The following is a 13227-nucleotide window of genomic DNA, read 5'->3' on the forward strand; positions in this document are numbered from 1 at the left end:
TATACATGGAATTTGAAATAGATTTTTAAATATCTCAGTTTTGCTCGAGGTTTTAAATTTTTTTTCTGTTTTCTTGGAGGAACAAAGTTCTTTAATAATTTAAGTAAATTAATAGCACTTGAATCTGTTTTTCTTAAAGAAAACGTGAACTAGAAGACTAGCTTTGAAAATCTGCAAGTATTCATTTCATTTGGCCCAATTGAGGGGTTAGGGAAGGGGAGTGTATATAGTATATTTAAATTGTTCTTATGATTTTCTGTTTCATTTGCAGTAAACAGATATTTATCCAGAGTAATTATATCATAACCTACCACCTATCACAACAGATATGCAACAGTATACCTTATTTGTTGACATTTCTTTGTCTCTGCATTTATTTTCATTCTTTGGTGATAGTTATCTCTCAGTTCACCTTAGTAAGATTTTTTTTAACAATAATTTCTATTGTTAACTTGTTTTCTTAAAAAATGGACATGGTTTAATAGAGTGTGCTAGCTAAATAAATGAATGTTAGGACGTTCATCAATTTGCATTTGAAGATTAATTTTTGAAATATAATTTAACATAATTGTGCTTATTACTATAACAAAATGTCTAGAGGAGTTGTGTTTTTCATGGTTAAGAGAATAGATTTAACCCATCTGAGTTTTGATGCATCAGTTTCCTCAACTACAAAAAGGGAGAGTAATAATAGTACCTAGCTCACTGGGCTATCATATGGATGAAATGAATCAGTTCATGTAAAGCCGCTTAGAACAATGCCTGGCATACACCCAGTACTCCGTAATATGCTGTTAGTAATATTTTTCAAATTGACCTCATATTTCATTTGTAAAATCTTAAAGTAACATTTTGCTATCAACATAAGTGCCAATATTATATAGAAGGATTTAGTTATTTTCTGTGCTTTTGATATTATCTGTGCCAATCAATCATACAATTACATAAAAAGCCTTCTATTTCACTAAGTGTATCTTATTTTATATATAAAAAACAATTTTTCCAATACTTTCATTTAACATCTATCAAATACTTTTTGTATGCCAACCAAAAAGTTATCAAAATATAGTCTTCATTTCTCTTTAAGTTCACTTGCAGATTTGTCTGCTGTATGCTATATTATATTCTTTCAAAATGTAAGTGAAAAAAATATAAGACTCTTTTATTTTATTTTATTATTTTTTTTATTTTGAACAGTAGCTAAGTTTCATTTAGAGTTGTTACTGTGTTAGCCTTGTGAGAAGTGAATGAATAATTCCATTGCATAATAAGAATACCAGCGTGCTTTTTTAGGAGAAATGTAAAAATCCCTCATCACATCATTAGGGGAAGATACTATCTATCCCAAAAATATTTTAAATCATTCAGAATTTAGAATTTTAAAGTTAAAGATATCAAGATTGATCTAGCAGACATCAAAATTGATATAATTTTTTATTTTTTATCGAAAAAGAGATTTGAAATTATTGCATTTACCTCAAAGTTGTAAGAAAAAACTACTCAAATATTGAAAAATTTTGAAAAAGTCATAAACTCTCTTTTTTTATAACATACATTTCAGTCACTATCAGTAATATCAGATTTTTATTAAGTTTTACATTTATACATACATACTGAAAGAATTAAGAATCTGTATTTTTTTTTCTTTGAGATAGCAGATAGGGGTATAGTATCACTTGAACTTGATATACAAGGAGCCATGAACTGATAACACCACAGATCAGAGTTTAGGAGTAAAATTCCGAGGAGCCTGGTCGTGTCCATGAAAAGGAAAACAAAAATGAAATTATTTAGCCAAAGGTAGTCTTAACCTAATTGGAATAACTTATATCTAACATAAGATTTTGGATAACTCTCCTGTCTCATTTTTCCTTGCCACATTAGAGGGAGGAGGATTTTATGCATTTCATTCAATTGTTCAAGTAGAAAATGACTTTTATATATATAGCATTCATAGGTAGATATTTGAAGGTAGATATTTGAAGATCAAATTAACTTATTTCATTTATAAAATCTTGAATACACAGCATACTTAATTCAGGTTTGAGAAAAGACATTTTTAGAGGCAGAAAAGGAATTGAATTAGTAAACTTTGATGTATTTTACATCTGAACATTAAAAATTACAGAAAATTATGAATGGTGAATGTGGACTGAAGTTATTTTATCTGTTATAAAAGTATGTAAGCATTCTGGTGAGAAAATTACCTATAAAACATGTTTCACTTTGACAGTTTAAAGAATTTTCTATTTCTAATATAAGAAGTATTTTTCAAAATTTTTGTGTATATCCTAATTTGTAGTGGTCTAAATGTTTAAAGTATATCTTCAATTTAATAGAATATAACAAATAAGAGTGGGACTATAATCTCAAAAATGTCAAATTTTAAAAATTAAATGACCAGATTTATTAGTATAGATTTTTACAGCATAGTTACATAGCATTATCAGCTTCAACCCTTTGTGTATAATATCCTAAATAAGAGTGTTACCTCTTTAGGATGAAAAAGCAGAAGGATTCATCAGTCTGCCTGAATTTAAAATTGATAGAGCCAGTGAATGCCGCAAGAAATAGTAAGTTGATTTTATTTGGGGAGAGGGAGAGAAAAGAAGGGTTTTTTTTTTTAATTTCTAGCTTTTAAATTATAGGTTACTTGTCTAATGCTTTCAAATTGAGGTAATAAGAAAGCAGTTTGTGGGCAGAAAATTGAGTTTTTTACTGATTTCTGTCATCATGGCAAAAGCATTATATGTGTGAACTCAGGTTAGATGTTGAGATAATTTTACCCATAAAAATTATTGGTTCTAACTTATTCCCAATTTGAAATAAAATAAGTGTACTTTGTTTCCTTTTTCAGTGCATTCAAAGCCTGTCATCCTAAAATCAAAAGCTTTTATTTTGCTGCTGAACATCTTGATGATATGAACAGGTAAAATGTTACTTAAATTTCAAAGCACTTAGAAAGTCAGTTAGGCTTAGAATTCTAAGCTTTCCACATTAATGTTAGAGAATAATGTCACCATGATCGATCAGTTTAAAATAAAATGGACTCGGGCATAGCTGCATCTAGCCTTAGCTAATTTCAGAGAACAGCATTTTAAAGGTCAAAATGAACCTGTTGACTATTTATCGAGTTTACAAAAAATGTGCCTGAATCCATATATAGACCCTTAAAAGAAAATCCACTGTAAAAAAAAAAAAAAAAAAAAAAAAAAGGTTTTTTTTTTCAAAAGTCCATTTCAAGAATGTGTCTTCAAATTTATTTCCAGGTGGGGAGAAAAGATAATTACAAAAAAAAACCCTGACATTTCCAAGTGCTGAGCATTTATGGCACAACATCCATCTCAATTATTCAGTCCTAAGCAAAATTAGTATTTCTTTTTGTCATATTTCTTCTATCACTGGACAAGATTATACTGCCAAGTGATTAAATGGCAACATGGTTATTTGGGGCTGTTGGAGGGGAGGAAGAAATATATATATATTTTTACATATATACATATCTCCGTCATCTATAACATTCTGCACCAGGTTTCCACTTTAACTTTTATGAATTTGATGTCTTCTTTTTCCTTCCTTTCCCATCTCTCATTTCTAGACTTACAGAAATTGGATTTAAGATTCAGATTTTTCCTTTTCACAGGTCTTCCATAGGCAGTGCACATGACATATATAACTTGACAACAATTAGGGAGAGGCAGCATAACACAGTGATTAAGAGCATAGACTTTGGAACCAGACTGTCCAAATCCTAGCTCTCGCACTTACTAGCTGTGTGACCTTAGCTATAGAACTGGACCTCTTTATGCCAGGTATTGGCCCCTTTTAAAAATGGTCATAATAACCATCTCCACCCAATGGACTATAGTGAGGAGCAAATGAACACACATAAAGGGCTTAGAACAGTGCCTTTTCAATTATAAGTGCTATTTAAGTGTTTGCTGGCAATACATATTCCTTTTATGTACTTTGGGCTCTTAGCCCATTTACCTTTCTTTGTGTGTCTCCAAAAAAACTGGTATCCTGGTTTTTTTTTTTTTTAAGGTTTATTTATTTATTTGAGAGAGAGATGGAGCAAGAGAACAGGGTGGAGAGGGGCAGAGGAAGAGGGAAAAAGAAAGTTTTAGGCAGGCTCCACAATGAGAGGAGAGCCCCAGGTGGGGCTCTGAAATCATGACCTGAGCTGAAACCAAGAGTCAGACACTTAACTGACTGATCCACCCAGGCGCCCCCAGTATCCAGATTTTTTTTTAAATTTTATTTATTTATTTATTTTTATTTATTTGACAGAGAGAGATCACAAGTAGGCCGAGAGGCAGGCAGAGAGAGAGGAAGGCAGAGAGAGAGGAAGGGAAGCAGGCTCCCCACTGAGCAGAGAGCCAGATGCGGGGCTCCATCCCAGGACCCCGGGATCATGACCTGAGCTGAAGGCAGAGGCTTAACCCACTGAGCCACCCAGGCGCCCCTCCAGATATTTTTAAACACAAAATTGTGCAACTTTATAAATGTGCTTGAGCACACTAAATGAACACTTAATATGCTTTTATAAATAATCTTGTGGGTTTTTTTTGACACTTGGGAGTAAAGGAACAGTTTGTCCAAAGCAATATGAATACAAGGAAATGACAAAACAAGTATAGAGAACACTTGATAAAATATTTTATTATTAATAAGGGAACTGAATCTTTCTTGTACTTCCCACAATCTTTGTTGGATTTATCTTGCAATTCTTGAAATTTCACCTCTGGCAGTTAGAGTTTGGAGAGCCTTTTCTCCTTAATTTGTTCTCAAAATGAAAATGTTTATTCACATGCTCATGATGTGGGGGGAAGTTGTAACTCTCTATTTTGTATTTCAATAATGTTATAATTCTACTGTTGTAGTCACTCACTCTCTGTTTTATCACATGTTGAGCTCAGTGCCCTTAGGATAAAGATGAAGGGTTTACATCATGACCAAACAGAATTAGTTTTTAAAAATGAACATTATCCCATCTTACAAGATGGATACACTAGAACACAATCACCTCTATCTAAGAATTAGCATAACTTAATTATTTATAAAACATGTTAATCAGGGTCTTTTTAGGCATTAAAAAGTGCCTTTTTGGGACACTTGGGTGGCTCAGCTGGTTAATCGGCTGCCTTCAGCTCAGGTCATGATCCTAGGGTCCAGGGATCGAACCCCACATCAGGCTCCTTGCTTGGCCTGAGAGCCAGCTTCTCCTTCTGCCTGCCACTCCCACTGCTCGTGCGTACTCAATAAAATATTGTTAAAAAGAAAGAAAATGCCTTTTTATGAACTAGAAACCATTCCTGGTCTCCACTCCCTGCCCCATGTTAGCAAAAATTTCAAAAGTGTGTCATGTCACTATTTTTCCCTAATACTCCTATGGATGTATCTGGTTCAGGATCTCATAGAAAAAGCTAAACCAAACCCATGTGTTTCATTTTGTTTTTTCTAAGCAATGAGTCAAAGGGAAAAAAAAGGATCTGATCAAATATGTCATCTCCATATCATACATTTATGAGTTCTGTTTTATACTTGCTTGGTATATTATAACCTTCAGAACTGCATTACCCTGAAATAGTGAATCTTTTTAAAAATTTAAGTATAATGGACTTTTATTGTTTTTATTCCTTTTTTTATAATCATATTCCCAATGTCTACTTTGAATAGACAAGTTTTTAGAAATTACCTGTTAATAGAAAGGAGGAATGCCAGTGCTGGAAATAAACAGAGAATCAGTGGTGGGAGAGATGTCCCCAACAATTTTGTTCTATAGCCTGATTGTTAACATAGCAGCAAGATAATCTGGGCATTGTTCATTCTATATACAACCTTTTAAAGGAATGTACCTAAGTCTTCAAGAGATTTTATATTTATAATATTATAATTATGCTAATTATAATATAAATATGAGCTTTATCTGCTTATTTCTTGATTTCTAAAGTACTAGCATAAGTATTTTAGAAGTATAGTGATTTCTGACATACACATACCCAAATTTACATATAACTATATAACCATTCATACATATACCATGTACACATTCATACATACACCCAAATTTACATATACCTATATATATACATACATATACATATACCAAAATGTATGTATATATACATATATATATATATATATATATATATATACACATGGAATATTAAAATCTCACCTTCTATTTTCTGAGCAGCTGTAAGTTTGATTGTGAGGTAATTTGCAAAAACACTTTTGAGGCCCCCACCCCCATCCATCTGTTTCCTCCTCAGAAATGAGCACTGAAACATGAAAAAAAAAATTGCCAGTCTTTGTGAAATCTGTGGGAAGGAAACAAAATATCATGTTTCTCAAGTATTCTGAGACTTATTTACTGAATTCATTTGGCGTATATATTCCTTATCGTGTCAGCACATATGTCCTTGCAATTGTGAGGATTCATCCATTTCTATTTGGTAATTACTATTTGTACATTTCTCCCATAATTCTTACTCAGATTTTTCCTCTCAATACATTATTCTCAGTTATTGACAACTTAATGAGAATGTTCACTTCAGGCTCAATATCCCCTTACCTATATTGTCTTGTTTTAAAACATTAGTGTTACAGTAAGGTGCTGAATGTAGACCTAGTATTAAAGTGCTTCCCCATCACTAAATCCAATGCTTGTATCCCCAACCAGTTTTTCTTAAAATAGCCTCCCCCCATTCCTAGGACCTTTGACTTTCTAATTTTTTTGCCTAGCTGTTTTTGTAAATGGCACTTGATACTAACTTGACATATGTTTATTTGTATCCCTATTTATTGTCTGTTGCCTTCACTAAGATGTAGGCTATGTGAAGGCAGACACTTTGTTTTGTTTCTCTCTGCATCCTTGGTGCTTGGAACAGGACCTGGCAGACATAGGTTCTCATGAAATATTTCTCGACTCTGTTAATGAATACATATCTCCTGTTATCATGGCCTTACATACCAAATTATACTGCAACAAGTATATACATAAGCCTCTTCTAGCTGAGGCTTTAAGGACAAGCTTATCCAAGACAGCACCAACAGCTGTGTGGTGTTCAGCCTTTTGTGTGTGTAGACACTGGCCTGAGTAAGCCACATACTTTCTGAAGAGTTTTTATCAAGAACCGGATTTTTCTGCTGAGAAGTAGTCAAATTTTTCAATTGTCTTCTGACATTTAGCAATTTTGGAACTCACGGAAGGCAGGAATTATATCTTACTCATTTTTGTGCCCCTAAAACAGCTCATTGTTCAGCATATATCAGGCATTTAGTAAATTTGTTGCACCGAAAAATCAAGGAAGCTTCTTTTTAGTTTTCTGATTCATCTCATAAGGAACTCATTGTTCTTTAAACGTCTGACAAAATGAAATTTTAGTGATGTCTTTTAAAATAGTCAGTATGAAGTACTGGATTAAAATCTAATAATACATGTTCCTCTGGTGCTATTATCATCATTTTCAGCCAAAAAGCATCAGGCAGGTCTTTCTTAAAAGTGCTAAAAATTACCCTGAGGTACAAATTCAACACCTTTCTCACTACAAATGACCTATAGAGTAAATTTCAATTTTGAACTCTTCTTAGTTATTAGAGTCATTTTTTAAAGGTTATTCATCACGAAGTTGACTTCTTATCATTTGTAATTTTATCATTTGTAATTTTCTGGAGTGTGGGAGTATATGCTACTGAATTTATTTGATCAATCTTTATTCCCTTTCTGTTCCAGTCCCTTCTTCAATTCCCCAAAATACTTGAGGTGATAATTACATGGTAATTATCAAAGTAAAGTTGAGCTTTAGGTGACTTATTCTTAAAATGAAAGCTCAAATATCCATGGAGGTGATTTTGTCAGTGAGAGACACAACTGTCTCCCCTTTTCAAAATATTCTAACAGTCTTCTACACAGTGAATACCGCTGGGCATAAATGCTGAAATATATGACTTACTTCAAAGCACATCATCTTCCATCTGACACAGGAGATAAACTTTTAGGAGAAAAAGATCTCAAATACCATTTTTTCTTAAAAATATATCTTGATCAGATTATTCCACACTTTAATGATGTTAACTATACTATTTTTTCCAAATTAAGATAGTTTGGAAGGGGGGGGTTCTTCCTTAATTTCTGATTTGAGAAAGTATACGGATCACAGCTCAGAACGGACCAGTGGGAAATTGCCAGGTTAATTTAAAGATTTTATGATTCAATAATCTGAGGCAGTGTAAACAGCCAGAATAATGAACACAGGGAGAGATCTGGTGGGACAAAGATGGCGACTGAAATGATGCAGGCCCCTACACTGGCAATAGCAGCACTACTGAGAGAGGGAAGGTTTATTTTTAAGTTACTATTGTTTGTGGAAATAAGTTTGCAGGATCCGAACAGAGGTTAAAATTATGTTTGTTCATTTAGAAAACCTAATAACCTTGTATTTAGAGACACATTTCCAAAGTACTCCTGACGTGTTTTCCCCTGGATCATTAAACTTAAATAACCTTCATCAAAACTAACATTTCATAGTAAAACTTATTTTGACAAGCAAGGTTCATAACTTCCTCCCTCATCAGTATATATTGTATGATATTAAGTATCTGTAAAGGAGCATTTGTTCTGAAGACACAATCAGCAGTGATATTTGGAGTGCTTCTGAATTTGGAGCAACAGAATTAATAGGGCTCTGATCATCATAAAACCCTCTATATTATAGATATGAACAGGTTTGCCTAAGCCTTTTCTATCAAAATAGCATCTTTAGTTTGGGAACAATTTGTACTATAGTAAATTATAGCTCATTGAAGACTCCATGTGTCAAGAGTAGCAAAGAACACATCTTTTACATAGAATTATCTCATATATTCTTAAACATCTTAAAATAAATATTCTTATTACATTTTGCAATTTGGGGGCGCCTGGGTGGCTCAGTGAGTTAAGCATCCGACTCTATTTTTTTAAGGTTTTATTTATTTATTTGACAGAGAGAAAGAGAGAGATCACAAGTACGCAGAGAGGCAGGCGGGGCGGGGGGGAAGCAGGCTCCCCGCTGAGCAGAGAGCCCGATGCAGGGCTCGATCCCAGGACCCTGAGATCATGACCTGAGCCAAAAGCAACGGCTTTCACCCACTGAGCCACCCAGGTGCCCCAAGCATCCGACTCTTGATTTAGGCTCAGGTCGTAATCTCAGGGTTGTGAAATCGAGACCCTCGTCAGGCTCCATGCAGGACTTGGAGTCTGCTTAAGATTCTCTCTTCTGTCACCCTCTGTCTCCCCCTTCCCTCTCTAAAAATGATTTTTTATTTTAATTCCTATATAGTTTTATGTAATTCCTGTATAGTTAGTAAAATATAGTAAAATAAGCATTATTTTAATGTTTTTATTTTAATTCCTATATAGTTACTAGACTCTCTTATTAGTTTCAGGTATACAATGTACTGATTCAGCACTTCCGTACATCACCCAGTGCTCATCACGACACGTGCACTCCTTAATCCCCATCATCTGTTTCACCCAGCACACCTCACTCCCATCTACCTCCACTCTGGTAACCATAAGATTGTCCTCTAGAGTTAAGAGTCGGTTCCTTGGTTTGTTTCTCTCTTTTTTCCCTTTCATTCACTTGTTTTGTTTCTTGAATTCTACATATGAGTGAAATGATACGGCATTTGTCTTTCTCTGACTGACTGATTTCACTTAACATAATAACACTCGAGCTCCGTCCATGTTGTTGCAAATGGCAAGATTCCATTCTGTTTTCTGGCTGAATAATATTCCATTGTATATATACACCACATCTTTATTCTTAAAATAAGTATTTTTAAGAAGTAACATATAAGAAATTAAGTTGCAATGTTACTGATTTTAATTTTATTTTTCAGATGGCTTAACAGAATCAATATGTTGACTGCGGGATATGCAGAAAGAGAGAGGATTAAGCAAGAACAAGGTAAAGGGATATATATACTTCTTTTACAGTCATAGGGTTTTTGTTTTGTTTTGCTGTTATCTTATGCAGTGATTCGCTACTGTCATTTGAATGAACATGGATATGTCAGGCTGTGGTTATTGTTTTCTGGGCACTTTGAATCCAAGCCATAGCATCTTATAGGTAAGGTTTAGTAAACTAAACAATAGGGAATAAACTGAAATTTTTGGAGCTCCTAGTGTGGAGTCCATTGCTGTCTCTCTCAGTCTATTTCCAATGGAGGAAAAAACCTTGAAAAGTCTGTAATTGGTCTTAAATATTGACCAAAGTTCAGGTACTTGTTGGTGCATTGTTTTTTTCTGTTTAGCATTTCATAGACAGTTAAATGGACTTTTATGCAAAGAGCTCAGATGGATGACCCCTTCTTCCGTAAATTATCTCAACTGGTTATGTTTTTCAGTCCTCTTCATCTGTTACTCTGTGATCTAATGGAACTTGCCTCAGTATTGACCTCAGATTTACAAAAGACAATGTCATTATGCACAATTAAAATTTTACTGAAAGTTGTAGTCACCATTCCGAAGTTGCTTTACATTTCCAAGAAGTATTTATTGTACACCCTTGGAAACATCAACAGGTTTTGGAAATCTTTTGAGACTTCCTCAAATCAAAGAAATTCTGCAGATAACATATACATATATACGTACATATGTATATATATGTATATGTACATATATATGTATATGTAATCTTCAGAATTTCTTTGATATATATGTATATGTGTATCTGCAGAATTTCTTTGATATATATATTATATATATGTATCTGCAGAATTTCTTTGATTTTATATATATATATATATATTTCTTTGATACACGTACACACACACGTGCACATACATACACACATTTCTAGTTCTGTCTCCAGTGGGCGTTGCCTATTTGTTTATGTGGAGATCCTAAAAACCTGTTTCCTCTCAGAGTAATACATCAGCCAAAACTTTTCTAAACATCTAAAAGCTAAAAGTTAGAGAGCTTTAAAGAAGATAAGCAGATCCCAAAACCAGTCTGTCAGCAAATGTATAGGGCAGGAAGTGGGAAACTTTCTGTGAAGAGCCAAGTAGTTAGTATTTTAGGCTTTGCAAGCCCATAAGATTTCTGTCTAAACTGGTCGAAGTCAGCCATTACAGTATTAAAGCAGCTGTACACACATGAGGAATGTTGCTGGGCTCCAATAAAGCTTGATTTATGGACACTGATACCAAATTATTCTTCCTCTGGGTTCTTAACCATTTAAAAATGTAAACACCATTCTTGATCCACAGGTACATAAAAACAGAGAGCCTCATTTGGTCTCCAGGCCTTAGTTTACCTAGCCCTGGTTTAGAGCCATTGGGTGAGGGAATGAGAACGAATAGAGCACCGAACAGTGAGGAGTTAGGGCAAGGAGAGTTCAAAGAAATAGCAAACATGCCTCCTGCCAATACGAATATATCATCTTGTTGAGGATCTCATAGATACACCCTTGGAATTGCTTAAGAGAAATTAAAGAACAACAAAAACAAAAAAACTAGGGAGTTACATAAAGTAAGTAAGTCCTAATGATTGCACAGCATGCAACTGACTTAAAAAATTTGCTAAGTGGATGCAAATTAAAAAAAAAAAAAAAGAACCTGGGAAGGAGGCAGGATTAAGGAGGAAATAACTTATTAGAGGAAGTGATTGTGAGCCTGGTGTAAAGTCAGCAGCAGAGGGGAAGAGAAGATATTTTATTCAATATGAAGCTTTTGTGTGTAATGCCTTCAACTAGCACTCTGATTAAATTAAGGTGAAATAGGCACCCATCCTGCCTGAAATTACACTGAATTCTAGTAGAAAGGCTACTCTTAATGTAATACAGAAAATGAAATGTAAAAGTACTAATCAAGTTCTGTGGAAATTCAGCTGGAGAGATTGCTTCCAGGAGGGGAAAGGGAAAAGGCTTTTTGTCAACTCCATTATTTGAACTTGTTCTCACAGGATGAGAAGGAAGGAGAGTTAAGGAAGTAACCAACACAGCATCCCTGAGAGGGGAAATAGCATGGATATTCCACAAATAACGTGCAAGCATTCTCCATCAAATCAGCGTGCACAGGCAAATCCCAGCCAGGACTAGGAAGTGTGTCAGGCCAGTCATTAAGCCACATTTCTTCGTTTTTAAAAGTTTGGTTAAGGAATAAACCTTTCATACTTCAACTTAATTTATAGGACTAAAATTGTGTTAAGAGTACTAAAAAGAAAAATACTAATCTTCCTTTTCACATTTTTTAAAGTCATAAAACAGTTCTTTATAGGTGTACAGATTTGTTCTTCTTAGGCAAAAATTAGAAGTGAACAACGTACTGAGGAAAATGAATCGTTGAAAAAACGTGATTTACATGAATAAGGAATCTTGGATTTTCAGGCTCAACTCTTGTATTTTATCACTTTGAAGCTTAGCATGGTCTTGATTTTAGTGAATTTTCTTTGTACCTGGTGTTATATGGCCAAATTTCATTGCGGATCAAAGAACTGGTAAGTTATATTGCACACGCAGATTCCAATAAGTATTCAGTCCAAGGATTCATGCTGCCCTGGTCATGTGAGTATATACTTCAGTGCCTTCTGGAGTGGTAAACATTCACTGGCAGAAGCTAATAGCTAATAATTCACCCCTCTCTTGCTAGCACTCTTAATGTAGCACAATGCAACCAGAATTTCTGAAATAATTTGGATTTCCACAGAGTGTATATTCCTCAGGCACTCTGACATAGGTCAGAAACATCTGACACTTTCCTACTTTGTGCATAATTAGGTCTCATGATATCTTCTATATAGAAAACAACTGGATGCCTGTGTCTACTCGACACTCCTATACAGTTCTTTGACATCTGCAGAGTATCATTCTCAGTACTGAAGTTAAACTTCATACAAAATACAGCTCTTTGAGGGTTGGGAATCTTTCACAAACATGCAAAGGAGAAACTAACTGCCAGGCACTTTTTATTTAAGTACCCAGTGCAGCTTGGAAGTGACTCTTGCATTGATTTAAATAGAAGTTTAGTGAATTGCTATCGGTAGCTTTGGAAGTATAAAAGATGTGGGCTTTTCTTTCATTATTTGTTGTTGTACTTAGAGAAAACAGGGTTACACTAAATTATGCCAAGATCACAATTTGGCTAATTGTCTGCTAATTATTTTTCTATATTTTCCCACCTTCAAGTCAGACATTCATAACATGTTATTTTCTCTCATACATAAGGTCTTCTTAAAGCTTT

At 34.2% G+C, this 13227-nt stretch overlaps 1 protein-coding gene across 5 annotated transcripts in view; it reads left to right on the forward strand.

The window, feature by feature from the left end:
* The window catches only part of CNKSR2 (connector enhancer of kinase suppressor of Ras 2), a 288218-nt gene that overhangs the window by 225065 nt on the left and 49926 nt on the right, over window positions 1–13227 (forward strand). For all 5 annotated transcript variants that reach the window (XM_059157335.1, XM_059157332.1, XM_059157333.1 and 2 more), the window contains 3 exons: window positions 2500–2573; window positions 2858–2929; window positions 9886–9953. In XM_059157335.1, the coding sequence (XP_059013318.1) occupies window positions 2500–2573; window positions 2858–2929; window positions 9886–9953 (214 nt within the window). The remainder of the gene's footprint in view (window positions 1–2499; window positions 2574–2857; window positions 2930–9885; window positions 9954–13227) is intronic.

Source organism: Mustela lutreola, chromosome X, assembly GCF_030435805.1.
Source record: "Mustela lutreola isolate mMusLut2 chromosome X, mMusLut2.pri, whole genome shotgun sequence".
Classification (NCBI taxonomy): Eukaryota; Metazoa; Chordata; class Mammalia; order Carnivora; family Mustelidae; genus Mustela; species Mustela lutreola.